The sequence below is a fragment of the Chroicocephalus ridibundus genome, chromosome Z (genome assembly GCF_963924245.1).
Source record: "Chroicocephalus ridibundus chromosome Z, bChrRid1.1, whole genome shotgun sequence".
Taxonomy (NCBI): domain Eukaryota; kingdom Metazoa; phylum Chordata; class Aves; order Charadriiformes; family Laridae; genus Chroicocephalus; species Chroicocephalus ridibundus.
In genome coordinates, this window is record NC_086316.1 from 86474069 (window position 1) to 86495652 (window position 21584).

Consider the following 21584-nt stretch of genomic DNA (forward strand, 5'->3'; position numbering starts at 1 on the left):
GGCTCTCGGGGCCGGCACAGCCCTGGGCAGAGCCGTGCAGACCCCGGCTCCACTCCAGACACAGCCCGACCCCCCGCCGTTTACTCCAGAGATGCCCTTTTTGGGCTCTTCGCTTAACGCCAAGGGCAAAATTGGCCTTCTTCAGCGGCTTTGTGACACGCGGCACGACTCTCGGTATGTCGTGCTGTTCAGACATGCTGTCTGCAATTAATATTGCATAACAGCCTCCCGATTCCTAAATTATGTATTTCTTCTTCTCAGCATCGTCTGTTTTTTACAGGGTTAATTATTTTCCATCATTCCGCCTTTAGCAACAGTCGTCTTAATTAAGGGGGCCAAGTTCCGCTCTCATTTCTGCCTGGCAGATCCTAATGAAATCAATGGAGCCGCACGGTGTAAATGGGAGAGGGACGGTGGCCATCTACGTCAAAATAAAGTGTTCCCTCTCTTATTGATTAACGCGTAAAATTAAACCAAGGCATAATCTCCAATTTATGACTAAATGTCACTGAGTAAATTACTGCAAACCGCCCCCCCCCCCGGCTCCGAGTGGCTTTTCCATGTGCAGTCTGAATCTTGCTCCTTGCCCTCCATCCGCCCGGACCGAACTGAACTGGGATGCTCAGATGAAACGCTGGAAACCAGCAGCGGCTCTGCATCACGCCAGCCTGTGCCGGATCTCGTGGCTTTGCTTTTGGGGATTAAAGAAGTTGTTTGCAGTGAGACGCCGAGGTCACCGTCACCTCTCCTTCCCCCTTCCTCCCGGCCCCTCCGAGCTGTCGGAGGCTCATCCCCTGGCGCTGGGCACCCTCCATCCCTCCTTGCGCCCCCCCAGGCTGTGCCATAGCTCCAGGCAGGACCATGCTGGGGTCCCCGGCCCCCTGCTCCTGCCCAGGGCTCTGCCCGCAGGCAGCCGTCCCAGCCCCGTGTGCGGCTCCCTTTAGCACTAGGAATCGAACAGCTCGGGGGGAAAGGGGGTTTAAAGCAGCCGAGAGCGCCCATGTCTGCCACTGTCCCCCCCAGGTTCAGCCAAGCGGTGACCCACCGGTCCCCCCTTCCCTTGCCTGCCTGCTCACTGGGAGTCCTCCGCTGCTGGCAGCAAAAAGGGCTTATCTGGAAGTATTCCTCCCTTGCTTGCATTTCCTGACAGCCGCCGATTAAAGCAGAGCCAGGCATCCATGCAGCGGAGGCTCCAATAAGTGGATCCACATGCAATATTCATGGATCACTTCAGAATAGTTACAGATCCATCACACTTGGCAGCAGGACGGCGTGCGTTCCTAATGCTGGGCTTAAGCACCTTTTTGAACCGGAGCCCTGAGGATGACCACACCGCCGACGGGGCGGCCGTGCCCGTGGTGGCCGGGGGTTGCCGGGGGGACACGGGCAGCCCGGAGTCTCCTCCGGTGGTGCCGACAAGGCCGGAGTTCCTTCTGAGATGTTTCCCGTAAGAAAAGGCAAAGGTCTGTGGGAGGAGACGAGGGCCACCGGGCAGTGTCATCAGCCCGTCTCGCCTGCGTCCCCATCCATACCGCCTTCAGCACAAGAGCACCGAGGTGCCCCACGCCGGCAGCATGGCTCTTTCCCATCAAAGCCCCCCCAACCCGTCTCCATCACAGCCTCCAGGGAAACGCTGGGAAGCCCTGGGAAGCCCTTTGGAGGGCATCCCCGACCCGCCCGTGAAACCCTGCTCCTGCACCCAGCTGAAGCCACGGATAAACACCCACGGCGCATCGAAACCAAGGGAGCCCGGCCGGAGATTAATTCCCTCGCTCTGGGAAACGTTTGTTTACCAGCTTCTTGTATGTCTGGCAAGCACCACACTGCAGCTCCAAAACCGATCTCATCCCCCAGGATTAATTTTTACACAATCATTCTGGAGTCTATGATAATCACTCCATAAAAAAAATGAAGAGATTTGGGATTTTTTTCAATGCAGAGGATTAGGCCTAAATACAAGTAATCTGCAGGAAGCTCAGCTGCATGCACACCACTAATCGCTGCCTTACTCTTCCCAGCTTTAGCCCTTTCATTAGTATTTTCCATGGGAGGGCTGTTTGTCCTTGCTGAGGTCAGGCCGGCGCAGACAGTCAGACACGTCCCGAGGGCCGCGGCCATGTGCCAGCCCAAGGGGGTCTGCACGGGGGGCAGAGGACAACATCCGCAGCAGCAGTGCCATGCGTCCCTGCAGTGCCATGCATCCCTGCAGTGCCCTGCATCCCTGCAGTGCCATGTATCCTTGCAGTGCCGTGCATCACTGCGGTGCCATGCATCCCTGCAGTGCCGTGCGTCCCTGCAGTGCCCTGCATCCCTGCAGTGCCATGTATCCTTGCAGTGCCGTGCATCCCTGTGGTGCCATGCATCCCTGCAGTGCCGTGCGTCCCTGCAGTGCCGTGCATCCCTGCAGTGCCATGTATCCTTGCAGTGCCGTGCATCACTGCGGTGCCGTGCATCGCTGCAGTGCCGTGCGTCCCTGCAGTGCCGTGCATCGCTGCAGTGCCCTGCACCCTTGCAGTGCCGTGCATCCCTGCAGTGCCATGCATCCCTGCAGTGCCGTGCATCGCTGCAGTGCCCTGCACCCTTGCAGTGCCGTGCATCCCTGCAGTGCCATGCATCCCTGCAGTGCCCTGCACCCTTGCAGTGCCGTGCATCCCTGCAGTGCCATGTATCCTTGCAGTGCCGTGCATCACTGCAGTGCCGTGCATCCCTGCAGTGCCCTGCACCCTTGCAGTGCCGTGCATCCCTGCAGTGCCGTGCATCCCTGCAGTGCCCTGCACCCTTGCAGTGCCGTGCATTCCTGCAGTGCCGTGCATCGCTGCAGTGCCCTGCACCCTTGCAGTGCCGTGCATCCCTGCAGTGCCGTGCATCGCTGCAGTGCCATGCATCCCTGCAGTGCCCTGCACCCTTGCAGTGCCATGCATCCCTGCAGTGCCGTGCATCCCTGCAGTGCCCTGCACCCTTGCAGTGCCGTGCACCCCTGCAGTGCCGTGCATCCCTGCAGTGCCGTGCATCCCTGCAGTGCCCTGCACCCTTGCAGTGCCGTGCATCGCTGCAGTGCCCTGTACCCTTGCAGTGCCGTGCATCGCTGCAGTGCCGTGCATCCCTGCAGTGCCCTGCACCCTTGCAGTGCCGTGCATCCCTTCAGTGCCGTGCATCCCTGCAGTGCCGTGCACCCCTGCAGTGCCGTGCATCCCTGCAGTGCCGTGCATCCCTGCAGTGCCATGCATCCCTGCAGTGCCCTGCACCCTTGCAGTGCCGTGCATCCCTGCAGTGCCATGTATCCTTGCAGTGCCGTGCATCACTGCAGTGCCGTGCATCCCTGCAGTGCCCTGCACCCTTGCAGTGCCGTGCATCCCTGCAGTGCCGTGCATCCCTGCAGTGCCCTGCACCCTTGCAGTGCCGTGCATTCCTGCAGTGCCGTGCATCGCTGCAGTGCCCTGCACCCTTGCAGTGCCGTGCATCCCTGCAGTGCCGTGCATCGCTGCAGTGCCATGCATCCCTGCAGTGCCCTGCACCCTTGCAGTGCCATGCATCCCTGCAGTGCCGTGCATCCCTGCAGTGCCCTGCACCCTTGCAGTGCCGTGCACCCCTGCAGTGCCGTGCATCCCTGCAGTGCCGTGCATCCCTGCAGTGCCCTGCACCCTTGCAGTGCCGTGCATCGCTGCAGTGCCCTGTACCCTTGCAGTGCCGTGCATCGCTGCAGTGCCGTGCATCCCTGCAGTGCCCTGCACCCTTGCAGTGCCGTGCATCCCTTCAGTGCCGTGCATCCCTGCAGTGCCGTGCACCCCTGCAGTGCCGTGCATCCCTGCAGTGCCGTGCATCCCTGCAGTGCCATGCATCCCTGCAGTGCCCTGCACCCTTGCAGTGCCGTGCATCCCTGCAGTGCCATGTATCCTTGCAGTGCCGTGCATCACTGCAGTGCCGTGCATCCCTGCAGTGCCCTGCACCCTTGCAGTGCCGTGCATCCCTGCAGTGCCGTGCATCCCTGCAGTGCCCTGCACCCTTGCAGTGCCGTGCATTCCTGCAGTGCCGTGCATCGCTGCAGTGCCCTGCACCCTTGCAGTGCCGTGCATCCCTGCAGTGCCGTGCATCGCTGCAGTGCCATGCATCCCTGCAGTGCCCTGCACCCTTGCAGTGCCATGCATCCCTGCAGTGCCGTGCATCCCTGCAGTGCCCTGCACCCTTGCAGTGCCGTGCATCCCTGCAGTGCCGTGCACCCCTGCAGTGCCGTGCACCCCTGCAGTGCCGTGCATCCCTGCAGTGCCGTGCATCCCTGCAGTGCCCTGCACCCTTGCAGTGCCGTGCATCCCTTCAGTGCCGTGCATCCCTGCAGTGCCGTGCACCCCTGCAGTGCCGTGCATCCCTGCAGCGAGCAGCAGAGCGGGGCTGGGGGCACAGCGTGGCTCACTGCCTCTTGCTCCGCTCCAGAGAGGCGCCTCTGGCGTGGGACCGCTCATGTCCTTCACTCTGGGATCTTCTGTTTCGCTTGGGGAGGGAGGTGCAGTAATGGGCATGGGAAACTTCTAACGCAGTGCCACAAACCAGCTGGTGCGATCTTTTTAAAAGCTAGTAAACTATTAAAAGAGATGACTAGCTTATGTCCTGAAGCCTTCAGTAAATTCCTGGTGGTTTAACTAGACGAAGCGTGAGTAGCAACCTGGGAGCTGATGATTTCCCCAGGCCCGGAGCAGTTGTCCCCGCGGTCCCCTGTGTCCCCAGGACCCTCCTGCCTGCCCGCACCGCCCAGCAGCCCTCCCTGGGGTGCCTGGCTGGAAAACTGGAGGTGGGGATGAAGGGATGGAGCGCACCACGCTGGCGCAAAAGCCTGCAGCCTTTCTCTTCCCAACCCCTGCGTGCCCATGAGCTCCCCCCCGCTGCCGGGCTGTCACTTCTGCCAAACTCTCACCCGCCAGGCCGGCCAAGCCCCGCTTAACTAACCCTTGCCTTGTGTTTGTAGCAGCAGTGAGCGGAGCAGGCAACCGCACGTGCACCGCTCCCTCCCCGTTGGCACCCCCGGATTTTTCCCGGGGTTTGACATCGTTTCCCGCTGAGGCTTGGGGCTGAATTCCCGCACATTCCCAGTGGGACGTGAGCAAAGCATGAGCCAGCCCCTGCCTGGGGCTCGGGGAGATGGGCACTGGGCTCCTGGGGCTGCCAGAAGAGTGAGGGCTCAAAGGCTGAAAGAAAATACTGTATGTAGTAAAGTCAGAAAGACATGTGTGCCCTTTATGTCCAGCAAGCATTTTCGCAAATATAATTAAAATGAATACATATCTGGGGCTGGTCTGACCACAGGTCTAAGGAAGCAGTGCCAGATTTTTAAAACAAAATAACATAAGCACTTAGAACAGGACTGGAGCAGACTTTGGGTACTTATGTTCAAAATAATTGTCCCAGGAAGCCCAATTCAGCAGCCACCCAGGCTGAAAGCACTTAGGCACACTCGGGCAGGCGTTCAACAAAGCATTTAGCTGCCCAGGCGCTGCATCAGCAGAAACCCCAGGGCCTCCGTTGAGGGGAGTGACTCAGGGAAACCGCAGGGGCTTGGTGCTGAGATGGCCAGGTCCTGCCCGGGTCCCCCCTGCGTGCCCCCTGCGTCCGGTCTGGGTCCTGCTCTCAGGCCTATATGGCCACCAAACAGCAATTTCTGCAGGCATCCTCCGGCGCCGTGACAGCCCATGGGTGGTGCAGTGTCCCTGCCAGGCAGGGGTGGCAAAGCCTGTGGGACGCCCACCCCATTTCGGGTAGCTCTGCCATGTTCCCCTGCCAGGACAACCCCAGGCCAGGCTCTGGGTGCCCCCACCGGGGCGAGGACCAAGCCCCAGGTACCCACGGTGGTGCCATCGCCTGTGCCGCTCCATCTGCAGCTGGCTCCTGCCTCTGTTGGCTGCTGCAACTGCTCTAAGAGCTGGGGAGAGGTGGTTCGTTAGCAGGGCAGCATGACGGGAGCCGCAGGTGGCTCGTTCCTCACCACCTTCCCCAGGGAATGTGTTTTCAGTACAACCAGAGACGCTGCAAACCAGCAGCCTTGGCTGCTAACCGCGGCTGAGGAGGGAGAATGGTTATGCATTCATAGATCTTCACACCCCAGCAGGCTGACAAGCGCCTGGTTTTAAAGAGACTTTAAAACTATTTTGGGTGCAGTCAGTCAGACCGAGAGCCCCTTGTGCTTGGAGACCCTAAACACCAGCTTCAAAGGTGGGAAGAAAACTGCAAAGATAGCCTGGAAAAGGTTGATTTCAGTGGGGGCAAATCTTCAAAGCACAACTTTCCTGTAATGTTAAAAAGACCGTGTCCCATTTCCATGAATAAGTCAAAAAGCGGGAACCTTTTCCTAAGGTCCTAAGTGCACATCCAACCCAATGGGTGTTTCCTCCACGGGGCTTGAAAGCGCATGGATGCTCCTGGTTTCTTTCATGCGGTGTAGCTGCGCTTCTCTCCGCTGAAACACCGACTCTCCCCTGCTCCGGCTGGTTGAATCTTTGTCTCTGTTTCAAGCACATTTCTTCTCTAATTCAGACTTTCCTAGCACCAGTAAAAATCCCGTCGGATGCCTCTGCTGGATGTAGTTTGCTCATCAGCAGCCGGCTGCCGGCCGGCGGGGCAGGGTGTCCACCGAGCGCCCGGGTAGCCGTGTCCATCAGCTGTGCCCGGGCACTGCAGGCTTCATACGTTCCTCCTTGGAGAGCCTCAAATCTAATCGAAACAGCAGCCCCTACGAGTTTCCTACTGTGTGCCACTGTTGTATTTTCTAGCAAACACGCTCGCTTAAGGACAGGTATTTGTCACCAGGCAAGGACTCGGTGTAACCCGCACACTGCAGGGCAGTGGGGAGCGGCTGGTGACGTGAAGGCAGGGGACACGTCCTTCTCTGCCCCTTGGCTTCTACGCGGCTTGCAAAACACCCTGTGAATAGCGAAAAAGCTGGCTTTACCAACCCACCGCCTCCTTCAAAGCTTCACACAAAAAACGAGGCGCCTAATTGAGGAGAAGCGCTCCCAGGATGCGGGGCAGGGAGCGCCGTACCTGGGCCTCCCCACTCCTCTCGCCCGCAGCCTCCGGCGAGCCGAGCTTCTGTGTCAATTACAGGAAAATCAATGAAGATACTGTTCAGGACTCCTTTTCACCATTCAGCGCGGATGATATCCTTCACTTTCTAGCACTGATTCATTTACTTTCAGCCTCTCCAGGGGCTCCTGACATATTGCTATCTCTGAAGAATCTGAAGCAAGAACTGCCTTTGTTTCCACTGCAACTTGTTGGCATGTGCAGGCTCCGGGGATGGTGCTGCCAGGGCTGGGGCTTGCAGCGGGGTCAAAAGGAGAGCGGCTGCAGCACACGGCAGGGTTTTTAAACATTTCTTGCCAAAGCACCTTTCCAATGTCCTCTCAGATCTCATTTGCACAGAGATTGCGCAGGATCAGGGGCCAAAATGGGTCCAAAACCCGGGGTTGGCACGCCATCCACCTCCTCCCTTCAACTCCACATGGCTCTGGCTGAGCTCTCCCCAGCAGCAGTGACAAGGGAGCACTGCTGCTGCTCCTGCTGTCCTGCCATTGCCAACACATCCCTCTCGGAGCATCAAAGCCCTGCCTGGGCAATGTGTCCTGACAGGGCTCATCTGCCCCTGCCCCCAGGGGCTTTGCCCGTGCCCCCAGGGCCGTGGTGGCCTTCCCGTGCTGCTCACCCACTCGTGACAAAAAGCCTCTGATCCCCTCACAGCCTGTGCCCAACTGCCAGGTGACACACTGAGCGTGCTCTGGGACACCGCAGGGCCAGCTGCAGGAGGGGAAGAGGCCCACTTGCCCAGCAGCCTGTGGGCAATAAATACTCTGCTCTCACTCATTAGCTTTCACAGGGGCCCTTGGGAGGTTTGTACAAAGCCCAGCAGCTGGGGGTTCTTCTTCTGCCAGAGGAGCGCCAGAGAAGTGGAAAGGTGTACGGCACGAGGGATGTACAGTCCATGCCCCGGGATGCACGGTCAGACATAGACAAGACAAAGTGTTATCGAACCGATTTCCAAAATATCTGAAGGCGAGAAATTGTGGACGATATGTCCTGGGACACCTGGGTGGACACACTGCAGCCGGAGACGCCATGCCCTAGGTGGACAACAACAGAAACCGTGTGAAGAGTCACATAAGAAAACCTAACTCCTATATCGAAGCAGTGTTATTTCCTACATTCCCATCCTTTTCTCTCTCCACCAAAGCCACAGGCATCCCACAGGACTGGGATATAGACCTTCGGGCCGTACTCAGGCCGAACTCCCACTGAAGGCTGAAGAACCACGCTGTGACATAAAACCCAACCCTGCGAGGTCCTCATGTTCCTCCTCTTCAAAGAGAGCTTCATGCATGGAGAGCTTGTAGGATATAGCCCAGAGCAAGGATGGTGCTACAAAGACAGTATTTATTATTTATAAGGCACTTCTATGAACTCAGGGCTCAGAGGCAGAGCTGTCTATGGGGGTGAGCTTTGTAAGGAAAAAAAGGTAGCTTGAAGAAACACTGGAAGTATTGCGGCATGCAGAAGTCGTGTTCATAAGAGACATCCCTCAGAGTACAGAAGTCAGGCTCGCTTGGAGTTCACATGAAATTTGCGGTGTGATTTATGGGGCAGTTAATTACCGGTAGGGTTCTTTTAGACGGTAGCGTGCCCTCAACACCAGGCTTTTAAAGAACAAGGGGTCTTCTGAGCCAGCACCGGGCTTTGCCTTGCCCGGGTGCAGGCTGTGGCGTAGGCTCCCGCAGCACTGTACGGGCCGTACAGTGACCCACAGTGTCACAGAGAAATGCAAATGCCACGTCCCCACGGCCCTGTGCTGAGCAGCGGGACCTTGTGCACCCACCCGGACACTGGTCCCCCAGCAAAGGCACCGGGTCCCGGGCAGCCCCAGCTCCCCGCTGGCGCAGCTTGCAGCCGGGCTCAGCCCCCATGTGCACCCACGGGGCTTGGGGGGTCACTGCAGCACTGGGGCTATTGGGGGGTCACTGTGGCTGCCAGGCTGGGCCACCCCCAGTCTTCTGGAGAGTCACTGCGGGGCCCCCCAAGGCAGTGGGAAGGGCACTCTGGGCACACCAGGGTTGTCAGAGGCACCCCCCGGGGATGCTGGGGGGGGACACCCTTGGGATGCCAGGTCGTGTACCTGGTGCTGCTGGGGGGAACACCCCGGGGCTGTCGCGGAGGAAACCTGGGGCTGTTGGGGGACACGCTGCGGCTGTTGGGGGGCCACAGCAGGGCTGCTGAGGGGGTACCGGTGCTGTCGGAGGGGTAGCAAGGTTGTTGGGGGGCACACCGGGGCTGTCGGGGGGCTACCGGCAGTGCTGGGGTGGCACGGGGGCTGTCCGGGGTGCACCGGGGCTGCGGGGGGCACCGGGGCTGCCGGTGCGTGGGCCGGGGCTGCCGGGGGGGGGCCTGCCGGGGGCGGGGGGGGACACGGCGGCGCTCGCGGGGTTGCCGGGGCCGGGACGGCGGGGCGGCCGCTCCCGGCTGCCATTTCATCGCGCCGCCGCTCGGTCCCTCCATTTTCTCTCCGGCAGCCGGCGGTGCCGACCCGGTCCCCGCCGCCGTCCCGCGCCCGCCGCCTCCGCGCCCGCCGCCCCCCCTCCATGTAGCCCCGCGGCAGCTCCCCCCGCACACGCCCAGCCGCGGGGCCGCCTCCCGGCATGAGGAGCTGCAAGATGGTGCGTGTGGCCAGCGTGCTGGGGCTGGTGATGCTCAGCATCGCGCTGCTCATCCTCTCCCTCATCAGCTACGTCTCGCTCAAGAAGGACAACATCTTCGGCGCGCCCCGCGCCGCCGGCCCGGGGGGGCCCCGCATGTACATGTTCCACGCGGGATTCAGGTGAGGGCGCGGCGCGGCCCGGCGCGGCCCGGGGGCGGGGGGCCGCCATCCCATCCCTTCCCTTTCCATCCCATCCCATCCCCATGCCCATGCCCATGCCCATCCCATCCCTTCCGACCCCCGCCGGCCCCGCTGCCGCCCGGGGGAGAGCCCCAACTGGGCGGGCGGGCCCCGGAGGGCCCCGCGGCCACGGCCCTCGCCCGCAACGGGGATGCGGCTCCCCCCGCTCCCAGCCCCGGCCGTGCTCCGCGGCCCGCGGAGGTGCTCCGGGGCCTGCGGGGAGCGGAGGGACCCCCGGGGAACCGCGGTACCGGGCCGGGGCGGGGGGGGGGGGCGGGTGGGGAGGGAGCGTGGGAACTGCAATGCCCCGGGGGTGCTGAAGCGGGGGGAGCAGCCCGACAGCACCGTGCCCAGCACGGCACGGCCCGGTGCAGCCCGGCCTGGTACAACCCAGTGCAGCCTGGCCCGGCCCAGCCCGGCCCAGCCCGGTGCAGCCCGGTAGAACTCGGTGCAGCCCGGTACAGCTCAGTGCAGCCCGGTGCAGCTCGGTAGAGCCTGGTACAGCCCGGTACATCCCGGCACATCCAGGTGCATCCCGGTACAGGCTGGTGTATCCCGGTACATCCAGGTGCATCCCGGTACATCCCGGTGCAGCCCGGTACAGGCTGGTATATCCCGGTACATCCCGGTGCAGCCCGGTACAGGCTGGTGTATCCCGGTACATCCCGGCCCGGCCCGGCCGCGGCGCGGCCGGCGCTGTCCGCGGTGCTGACGGCGGCCGACAGCGGGGGCGGGCACGGCCAGTAACGGCGGCGGGTCTGTGTGTCTGCGTGGGTCTGTGTCTGCGTGTGTCTGTGTGCGGGTCTGTGTGCGTGTGTCTGTGTGTGTGTCTGTGTGTCTGCACGGGTCGGTGTGCATGTGTCTGTGTGTCTGTGTGTCTGCATGGGTCTGTGTGTGTGTGTCTCTGTGTGTGTCTGTGTGTCTGTGTGTGTGTCTGTGTGTCTGCACGGGTCTGTGTGCGTGGGTCTGTGTGTGTGTGTCTGCATGGGTCTGTGTGCGTGGGTCTGTGTGTGTGTGTCTGCGTGGGTCTGTGTGCTCGTTTCCAGGTCGCAGTTCGCGCTGAAGTTCCTGGACCCCTCCTTCGTCCCCATCACCAACTCCCTGAGCCAGGAGCTGCAGGAGAAGCCCTCCAGGTGGGCCTTCAACCGGACGGCGTTCGCACACCAGAGGTGAGTGTCCGGCCAGGTGCTGCGTCTGGGCCTCCCCTTCTCACCCTCCCTGAGGTGTCCCCTTCCCCCCAAGATTTAAGAAAATACAATCAGGGACCGCTAAATACTCTGAGCTGAGTGATTTGCCAGCGGCGAGAGACAAAGGCATTCCCCAGGTGGTTACAGCTATCTTGGAAGAATTGATTATTTCAGAGCAGGACACCAGGCTGCAACACGCATTATTTTACCAAACAGAACGTGACCCAGTTTCCTGGGGTGCAAGTGAAATTGTCATTACTTCTAGATAAATGGCTGGGGTTTTAAAACTTGAAACACATTGGACTGTAACAGCCATGAAATGCCAGGTTCATGGAGGCCAACACACGCCCAGCGAAACTTCCCAGCTGATGGCAGTTCTGAGCAAGAGCCGTGCTGCTCTGCCTTCCAGCACTGCTCCGGCTGAGGGGTGGGCAGAGCCGGGGGTTCGGATGGGGCTTAGAGCCCGGATCCACTGGAGGCACTCTCTTTGTGCATTGCCTTCTGCCTGCTGTTCACAGGTCGCACTGACTTCCCTGCTGCGTGGCAATGGAAAGGGTTTCTCCATTCCTTCAGCTTCCCCAAAGCTGCTCCTTACTTAATGGGAAGTAAAATGTGCTTTCAGTTTTCTCACTGTGACGTGAACTTGGTGGTGTCTGGGCAACCTCTTTTATTCATTTGCTTTACTGGGAGATATATATATCAGTAAATATATACTTCATACATTTTTATATATATATATTTAGTGATATGATAGCTACTACCATCCTGGACTGCAATTTTATCCTGACAAATGCCTGCCTGAGGAGCAGGAGCCCAGACCCTCAGCTCTGTGGCCAGGCAGCTGGCAGTCGGGATGGGGCTGCTGCACCCCTGGGTGCTGGCGGGCAGGGCTTGGGCTTCTCTCCTCCCTTCTGGTCACTCCCCGGTCCCAAGTCAGCGCTGCTGCCAGCACAGAGGGCAAATAATGGCCTTCTAGTGCCAACAAACGCTGCCCGAGGCCCTGAGGAGCTGTGGGGCACGGCAAGGAGATGGCACTTTGCCTGCCCCATCCTTTCCCAGGGACCTCCCAGGCTGGCGTGACAGTGGCCACCCCTCAGTTATTGCTTCATTCCTGGCACCACCAGCTCACCCTTCATGAGTCTATCTCTGTGCCACCCCACTAGAGACTTTAGCTAATGCCTCAGGATCTGCCTTTTCACTTGTCCGTTAGCCATAACCGATAATTAGGGCACCCAGTGGGACTCCATTAATGCTTAGACATTGGAGGATGCGAGCTGGAAGAAAGGTTGTTTGTTTTCCATAAACATGAACAAATAAAGCAGTATTGGTTTTCTAATTTTATGCCCTGCAAGGGAAATTCCTGAGCAGGGCTGGTTTTGTTTGGTTTGCAAGTATCTCTAATGACCCTTGTAAAAATGCCGGCGTGCTTGCCCAAATAAGACATTAAGGAATTATGTTTACATAAATAGAGACAGTGACAGTCACTTGCTTTTGTGATTCAAAGCTCCTTAGTGAGAACACACAAAAATATATGTGTTTAAAAATCAGCCACTGTTAATTCAACTGAATATCCTGAGCTGCTTGGGCTTGCAAACACGGCGCCCACCATTGCCAACGATGGGCGGGCCCGTACCAAGGGCGAGGTGCCCGCGGTGAGCCCTGGCAGCAGACTTGCCCACCTGGCCCGTGGCACAGCACACATGGGACCGTGCTGCGCGTCGCCCCTCAGCAAGGGGACTGCGGGAGGGGTGTGCTGTTAGCTGCGCGCCCTGGGCTTCCGCAGGGAATCCGATACTTTAATCCTGATGCTGTTCCAAAAGAAACGCACACATCCTCAGCTGGTGTCAGTCAGGACCTCCCGGTAAAGCCAAGCAGAGCTCTAGGTGAGGAGCCAGCTCCATAATTCCATCTATTTGTATGAACTAAAAGCCATTGCACCACATTGCTCAGGAAGCTACTTTACTACATTTAAAAAAAAAAAAAAAAAGGAAAAGTTTAAGTCTAGCTGGAAAGAAAATCTCTCCACCGCAGAAAGAGGGGAAATACAACTCCACGTTTTCTTTTCTTTTCCTGTTTTATTTTAGGCAAGAAATCCTTCAGCATGTCGACGTAATAAAAAATTTTTCTTTGACCAAGAATAGTGTTCGGATCGGACAGCTGATGCATTACGATTATTCCAGCCACAAGTATGTTTTCTCTATTAGCAATAACTTCAGGTCGCTGCTTCCCGACGTGTCGCCGATCCTCAACAAGCATTACAACATTTGCGCCGTGGTTGGAAATAGTGGGATCCTGACCGGGAGTCAGTGCGGGCAAGAGATAGATAAATCCGATTTTGTTTTTCGCTGCAATTTTGCTCCAACTGAGGCTTTCCAGAAAGATGTTGGAAGGAAAACCAACCTTACAACCTTCAACCCCAGCATCCTGGAAAAGTATTACAACAATCTTTTGACCATTCAGGATCGCAACAACTTCTTTTTAAGTTTGAAAAAGCTTGATGGGGCCATTCTTTGGATCCCCGCTTTTTTCTTCCACACGTCAGCAACAGTCACGAGAACACTGGTTGACTTCTTTGTTGAGCATAGAGGGCAACTAAAGGTCCAGTTGGCTTGGCCAGGAAATATAATGCAGCATGTTAACAGGTGTGTATTTTTGCCTTGTTTTTAACGCGTCAAAATACGTCTTTCTCTGTACAAATACAAGTGTGTTTATTTTTCTGTTCGTGCCTCATCTGGTGGGCACTGTCTCACAGGTCAGGACCTGATACTGCTTTATTTTAGAGTAAATTCAGGTTTGTTATTGCTTCAGTACGTACTTGAGTGATTTCTTTCCAGAGTATGCCCGGCACAGCAGGGGTGGGTTGGTCGGTCGCACGGGGGCAGGGTCCATCCCTGGGCCCTGCTCCCGCCGCTGCTTCTGCTTCCAGAGGCGGGAGGAGGCCGGGGGGGTGAGGGAGCTGCTGCATAAGCAACGCACCACTTATGGAAGAGCTTCTCTTCTCAGTGAGCAAACGGGGATGCTGCCAGACAGCTGAAAGGTGGTCTGAGGATAAACTAATAAATCCAAGGAGGATAACGTTGCCACCTCTTTAGCAAATGCACGTGTGAGGAGAAGCCGGGGAACCGCACTTTTCTGGATAAGGCACTACCTCTCCTGGTTAAAAACCGAACACGTTCGGGAGGAGACCACAGGAGACTATCGGTCAGGGTGCTGCTAAGGTTGCTTTTCACTCCTGGTCGTTCCAGACTGACCCAAAGAGCAACCCTTGCCTTATCCAGGCTGTCACTCCCAGCGCTCATGGTCTCCAGGCAGTAACATTATGTTTTTCTTACAGCACACCTGTGGCGTTACTTGCACCCCAAACTAACGCACCTTTATTTTTTTCACAGGTACTGGAAGAACAAGCACTTGTCACCCAAGCGGCTGAGCACAGGTATTCTCATGTACACCCTCGCTTCTGCCATTTGCGAGGAGATCCACTTGTACGGATTCTGGCCCTTTGGGTTCGACCCCAACACGCGGGAGGACCTCCCGTACCACTACTATGATAAGAAGGGAACCAAGTTCACGACCAAGTGGCAGGAGTCCCACCAGCTGCCTGCAGAGTTCCAGCTGCTCTACAGGATGCACGGTGAAGGACTGGCCAAACTCACCTTGTCGCATTGTGCCTAAGAACCTAAATCTTGAAGTGCCAAATGATTGTCTAAAAAGTGCCCAAAACCGAATTAAACATTCTTCAGATATAATTCTCAAAAAATAAAAATAAAAAAAAACAACCCACCCTAAAATATTTTCCATAATATAAAGATCCTTTTTAGTCACCCTTGTCACTGCTCACGGAAGGGTTTAAGCATATTTAGCAGTGCAGAAGCATTTATCAAATTCTGTGGATGCTATTCATGCAGCAGCAAAGTTGAAATATTTTGCATTTATAGATACGCTACTAAGTATGTTTTAAGATATTTTCATATTTTAGCATTCCACAAAATGCCCTTAATCTCTTAATTTTATTATCCCTTCCCTATTAGATTTAGAAATGCCAATTTTAAAAGGTTTTGCTCCTCTTGTATATGTTGCTATCAGTAGCTCAGCATACATACATTGCTGTGGCCGATTGAGAAAGCCACTCTGAATTCCCGTTCATCGTCCCTTGCAAGTTCTTCAGTGTGGATCCTGATTTCCACCGCTTGCATATTTTCGTATTTACTGAATTTTACATTTTTTAAAGAATAACGTAAACAAGATGATCACAATATGGCTCGTACCTAGGCGTTTATATTGCTCTCAGAATGCTTCAGCGTTTTAATTCAGTTTGGGCCAAATCCTAGTCCAAATCAGCCAGGCGGAAACATGGTCATTCCCACCCGTGTGATACTATTTGGTCTTTTGATTTTAAAGTTAAACCACCACGATAAATGGAATGGCGTTTCTCTGGAGGTGTGTTGGGTGAGAAGAACCCCAAGCCCCGGCGCAGGCACACCTCCCTCTGCGCCTGCTCTCCACACCCCTGACGACGGGGGGTCCTTCGAGAGGACGATCCCCCTGAGCAGGGAGCACGGGGGCTCCGGCCCATCCCTTTGCACCCACAGATCCCTGTTCCCCTCTCCCGGTGTGCATGGCCCCGCCACGGTGGTACCTGGTGTTTCGCCGTGCGGAGCTGCAAGAGCAGGTACCCTCTGCGTTTCGGTGCGTCCCACCCAAAATGCCATCCGTCCCGTGGGGGCGATGGGTGCCCAGCGATGCCAAGTCTCTAAGGAGCAGTAATAGCCTTCATTAGCCCAGTTAACGGCGACAGGGTAGACGGGCCGGCCAGCCCCTCAGGTCAGCGAGGCTCGGGTTGTCCCCCGCCGTGGCCAGGGTGGTCCCCCCGAGGGGCAGGGTGCCCAGCCTGCCCTGCGCCCGGCCCTGGCTCAGCAGGCATGGCTAGCTGGGCAGGGACCCACTGGCCCAGCAGCCACGCCAGCCAGGCGCCAGGATTTTTAAAAATGTTTTTTAAAGGGAAATGAGCATGGCAGGAGCGCAGGGAAGAGGAAATGCAGTTATCAGATCTACCCCATTTACATCTCTAAATCCACGGTCAGACAACTAAGTTAGTGCCCCCGTTTTCCGGTCGCCGACAGCCATCCCAGGCAGTCGCAGGAAGACACGGGTGCCTCGGTACCGCTGAAAATCAGGCTGTTTGTAGAGGGGACGAACCTTAGGGTCACTTACGGTTTGAAAATGTTGGCCATTATGACTCAGGATAAAGGAGCCTGTAAAATAACTGGGTTTCTTATTACAGTAAGTACGCTTACAAGTATTTTAACATTTTTCTACTATTCTGTATGACACTGAGAACTGACTACGCACTGAAAGAAGATGCAAAATCCAATTTAAAATCATACTTTAAAATGGCACATTTTAATTTTTCTCAGCCTCTTTGCCTACAAGCAGATGTAGGAGGTGAGGAAGGAGATCTCGAGTACAACACCAAACCTGAGCGGCCCGGAGCATCTCCTGGTGCCCGCTACCGCGGCTCCGCCAAAGCCGTGCCATCCCTCTCCCCGCGCCCCGGCTGGAGGAGGAGCTGGCAGCTCTCTTCCCCATTTTAATTATCCCACATTTTCTGGCTTTTGCTTTTTCAAAGGCTGTTTGGGGCTGGGGCGCGCTGTGGAGGGTCTCCCCAGTGCCACAGCGTGCACAGACCCACTCCCGCAGGGAACTGCAGCGCTTCCCTCCCTGTGCCAAGCCTGGCTCAGCGTTCCCGGGCTCCGGCTCTCCGTGCTGTCGTATCGGTCCTGCGCTCATCACCGCTCCCACAGCAGAGTACGACCTCTCGCAACTGTTATTATGAAGACATAGTTGTGCAGTGATGGTGGTGTCTTATGCCATATGGTGCCATATGAGTCGTTCTTGATATTATCACGTGTTCTTTGTGTCGTGGTCACGCGCGAGGGCCCGGGCCAGGCAGCAGCTGGGCTGTGCTGGGCGCAGACCCCCCGCATGGTGCGAGGACAGGCATCCCCAGGGAAGGACCGAGCCCCGCCGGCCCCTGTGGGCCCTCTTGGCGAGGGTCTGCGGGATCGCCAGGCGCCGGGACGGCGTGTCAGAGCGGGGAGCTGTGTGGCCGGGAGCAGCCGGGCAGCACCAGCCCTGACTGAGTCCCGCGGGAACCCTTCTCCAAGCGCTGGAGTACGCGGGCTGCTTTTGCCCAAAAACCAAACAGAGGAATTGCACAGGGAAGGAAGAGTTCTGCACTGGTTGACAATGAAGTACCGCAATTAATCATTTCTGGTATCGTTTCCTGCTGAGCTGTAGGGTGGACGCATGTTGGCCAAGGCGGGCGGATGGCTCTGCACGTCGCCAGGGCGCGGGGTGAAGCTGTGGCCAGTGGCCAGCTCAGCAAAGAGTCCACTGGGGGAGAAGGGTCGCCCCGAACCCCGAGTGATGCCTGTTGGCTTGTGGTTAATGCCAGGTATTTTAATTAAGAGGCACTTTATCAATTGCATGTAGGGAGTGACCATTTTTAATCAGCAGATTAAGGAAATGTGAACTATTATCATTATATTGGCATGAAAGTGGAGGCCAGCGTGCTCTGTACAGTTTTTGGCTGCTGGCTCCCACTGGGAAATTGCACTGGCAGATCCTGCTTGGCTGCTGCACAGCGTCTACGTGACATAACTACTTTAAATTAGATGTAGTCGCGAGTAAACACTCATTATCCTAAACAAATGTATTTCCATCTGCGCACTTTGTGCCCTTTCTGCAGTGGGGATGCTCAGCCTGGGGCGAGGTGGTTCATCACACATCTCCCCCTGCAGCTCCTCCCTGATGGCATCGGGACCGCTGCAGGGCACCGGGAACAGAGGAACCTGCCGTGTATCCGTGTAACTGGGATGGCAACATCTCCAGGGTCAAACTGGCCGTGGGTGCACTGTGAGCTGCCGGGAAGCCACAGGGGATGGGCCACCTGCCGTGAGCCAGCCCTGTCCCCAGCGTCCCCAGCGAGGGCTGGTGGCAGAAGCGGGTTTCCCCGTGCTGAAGGCGTGTGTGGTGGCTGCACCTGCGCGGCAAAGCTTGTGTGGGGCTGGTTCGGGCAGAGCTGCAGCCTCCTGCCTCCCCCAGAGCCCCTGCACGCTCGAGGCCTCGGCCGGTTGATCCTGAGAAGGGCAAATCTTCTCTCCCCTCAAGCTACTGCTTTAGAGCACCCAGGAGAGAAAATAAAATATAAAAATTACAGGCTGAAACCAAAACCCTAAGTTGCCCCGGGGTAGTTTTTTAATTTTTCATCATTTATATTAAAAAATTTGAATTGCCTTCCCAGTCACAATAAACCTGGGGAAGATGCCCGCGGTCGGGATTTCTGTTCTCCCCACAACTCGCAGCCCCAGCCTGTTCCCCACGGCTGTGCTCGGGGGGGGTCTGGGGCGCCCCACTGCACCCCCAGATTGTGGAGAGGATGGTGACAGAAAGGGGGTTTAATGCACGGTACCTTAATTTGATCCTGCTTAATGTCATCAAAGGGAGTGTCTCTCTCAGGCTCGTCCCGTTTGCGGCGAGGTCCCGGGATGACCAAAGGCAGCAGACCCCGCTGCGGGGGGTGTGGGGGAACACCGGTGCTCTGCAGCCCCCTCCCGCCCCTGGAAAGGGACGGGACCCCCCCCCTCAATCCCGGGGATGGCGCTGGCAGCGCAGCTGGAACTTTCCAGAGGCACAAAGAGGCACTGAGCGCAGAGAAGGAAGCACGAAAACGACTGCAAATATTCGGAAATGGGAATACAGAAAAATTATTGACAGAGCGCCATATTATATCATTGATTTTTAAGCAAAACTCCCCATCGATTTTTCAGAACCACATTGAACATTTCAGAATCATTGATTTTAATGGGGAGTTCTGCCCCAAAATCAATGGCGCAATACAGCCCAAAGTAAATTGCTTCTTAGTATCAATATTTTTTGTCTGAGCTCTGGCAATGTGGAAAATCATCTTAAAATGTGCATCTTTTGTTTTTGCCTGTTTTCCTAGATGCTCTTTGAATTCTGCTTTTATAGAGAGACGGGAGGGGAAGGGCAGCTTGTGCCGGCCGGTGGGACCAGCAGTGGCCCAGGGTGGGCTCGGACCCCCCGATGCCTCGCGCTCAGACTGGGCTCTTTCCCAAACCCCCATTTTCAGGCTGGTTTTTCTGGTGGGACCTCGCGTTTGGGGCACTGTGCGTCCTAGAGCGGCAATGTGGGGGTGACCCCCCGGTGTTTGCGCTGACAGCTCTGGGCTCGGCGCCCTTTTCTCTCTGCGCCGGGCGTACGGCCCAGGTAATTCTGGTTTTGTAGAAAATCAGGTGTCCCAAGCTGGTCCCCGCTATGGAATGTGGGTCCGTGAGGCAGGGAGGTGCCGGCTGCCGCCCTCCCTGCCAGGACGGGACAGGACCTGCATTGGGTACCGCCTTGGCCGGACTCTTCCTTCCCGTCTCTTTGGCCCAAAATCTTCCTGCCTCTCTCTACCTGAACAAATTCCTGACGGTTGAGGGACAACGCTCGCTGTCATTACTGAACGTCTAGGCAAGCGAATACAGCTAAATGAGCGTATGCGTAATGCGACGTGATCAATATTTGTGAGTACGGAACATTTGAGTTTTCAAAGCCAGGAGAGGCCCTTCTGACCAGCGCCAGGGGAAGAGTCCGGCGGGACACAGAGCCCACTCGCCCCCAGGCTGCCAGGACAGTGTCCCGCACGCTGTGGCCACTGGGGGCGAGCGGTGGCCGCATCCTGCTCCATCCCCTCTGCCGAGGGGCCGTGGGGTCCGGGGGAGTCGGGGACGGGCACTGTGCAGGGGTGGTCTGGCCGCCGGGCAGGGGGTGTGAAGAGGGGGTGTACATAAGGGTGGAAATACGTGTGTGACCTTCTCTTCTTTTACACATCTTGGGTTTGTATTTGCGTTGCTTGCATCTTTGCAGTGAATGGTAGCAAGATACATTAAAACGAAGTCATTTTGGCTACCGGTTTTAATTGTGGAGTATACCAAAAAGCAAGCGTTTGTGAAATATAACTAACTGTGAATGGAGGTTGCAAAAACAGGTTGTTTAGAAAAAAGCAGGTTTTCTGTAAATGAATGTGTCTTTATTCTAATGGCTATACAGTTCAATGCCTGATGGAGTTGTTTTCAATAAAAAGAAGATAAATATTTTAAAAAAAGAAAAAAAAATGCCATAATTGTAATAAAGGATTCATTATTTGACGGCCATACTAAAAGCATTATTTATTTTTCAATGGCTAACGTTCACAAAGGGCCAGGGCACAGTCTCAGGTGAAGGGCAGAGCCGCACACGGTGTGAAATCCGTTGCCAGCCAAGCTGGTGTCCAAGCCTGGCTCCCCGGGAGAGCCTCTGCGGCATCGGCAGGACCGGGACCGGGCACGCAGGCGGGCGCCTCCCCTGCCAGCCGCGGCCACGCCGCACGTCGTGCCCCCGGGCACGCTGGCCAGCGAGGCCCTGGCTCTTCTCCTGGCCGAGTACCGCATCCTCGTCCTCAGCATCGCTTGTGGAGAACAACGCGGCGATTCCTTTGGGATCTCTCAGCAATGTGGTTCTTTGGTGTGAATGTGCCTGCAACATTGACTCGTGCCAAAACACAATATTGAATGCGTTGTTTTTAAATAAAATGTTTTATTGTGCATTGAAAGTCTGTAAAACTCAGCTGCGTCCGCTTCTTTCTTCTTATTACTTCCTGAACTGTCAATAGTAACGAAGGGGCTGCGCCGGGAGGGTTTCCACGCTGTAGGCACACTCCGCTGAGCACCAGATCGTCATTTTAATGAAAAAGCTTTCCATATCTTAAAGGATACGCTGTGGGGTTGGAAATGTGCTCAAATTGTATGAAAGCACACCAAGGACACTCTCCCCTAGCAAAAATACGAGCACGGCTTCGTGCGGCCCACGCTGTATTTGAGGTGCTGGCCGAAGAGGAGTCGGTGGTGAGAGGGGTGAGGGTTTGGTGCTGCTGGTTCCTCTCAGGACACCGTGACAGATGCTCTGTGGTCGACACGGCGTGTGCTTTGGTCTGCCTGGCACACAGACCCCCACAGAGGGTCCCAGAGCTGCCCGCGCCGCTCCCCGACGTCCATGGCCCGTGGTCTCGGCCCCACATCCCCCGGCCAGCCACCAAAATACATTTAAACGCCACACTCCCGTACAAACTGGAGGGCTCACTGTCCCGGCACCTGTGTGGCTGTTTCCAGAGTAGGGCTAATAGTCTGGGCAACCAGTCATCGATCTTTGAAAAATGCTTCAGGAGGTAACGTTTGGTGCAATATAACCGAAAAAGCATTACCTGTCTATGCTACTTGCGTGCTTCCCACCCCTGATATCTAATGCATCCATTATATTTATCCTCGAAACCACGGTGGTGCCCCTGTCGCCGCTGAGAGGCAGGACACCGTGCCAAGCGTGGGAGGCGAGCAGGGCTCGCCTCCTGACTGCAGGGCTCGCCGCTGATGCAGGTCCCTGCCGCGGCTTTT

The 21584-nt window shown here is 56.7% G+C and overlaps 1 protein-coding gene across 1 annotated transcript; it reads left to right on the plus strand.

The window, feature by feature from the left end:
• Positions 1-9425: 9425 nt before the first annotated feature.
• Positions 9426-20749, plus strand: ST8SIA3 (ST8 alpha-N-acetyl-neuraminide alpha-2,8-sialyltransferase 3). The gene is made up of 4 exons (XM_063320534.1): positions 9426-9847; positions 10954-11076; positions 13179-13736; positions 14484-20749. Exons 1-4 carry the CDS (start codon positions 9669-9671, stop codon positions 14764-14766), a joined length of 1143 nt encoding a protein of 380 aa, XP_063176604.1. The 5' UTR covers positions 9426-9668; the 3' UTR covers positions 14767-20749.
• The last annotated feature ends 835 nt before the right edge of the window (positions 20750-21584 follow it).

Bases quoted from the DNA above. Each gene is read 5' to 3' on its own strand.
- ST8SIA3 (XM_063320534.1), top strand. From the start codon at position 9,669: ATGAGGAGCTGCAAGATGGTGCGTGTGGCCAGCGTGCTGGGGCTGGTG. The intron at 9,848-10,953 runs GTGAGGGCGCGG...GCTCGTTTCCAG, and splicing joins ATGTTCCACGCGGGATTCAG to GTCGCAGTTCGCGCTGAAGT. The intron at 11,077-13,178 runs GTGAGTGTCCGG...GTTTTATTTTAG, and splicing joins ACGGCGTTCGCACACCAGAG to GCAAGAAATCCTTCAGCATG.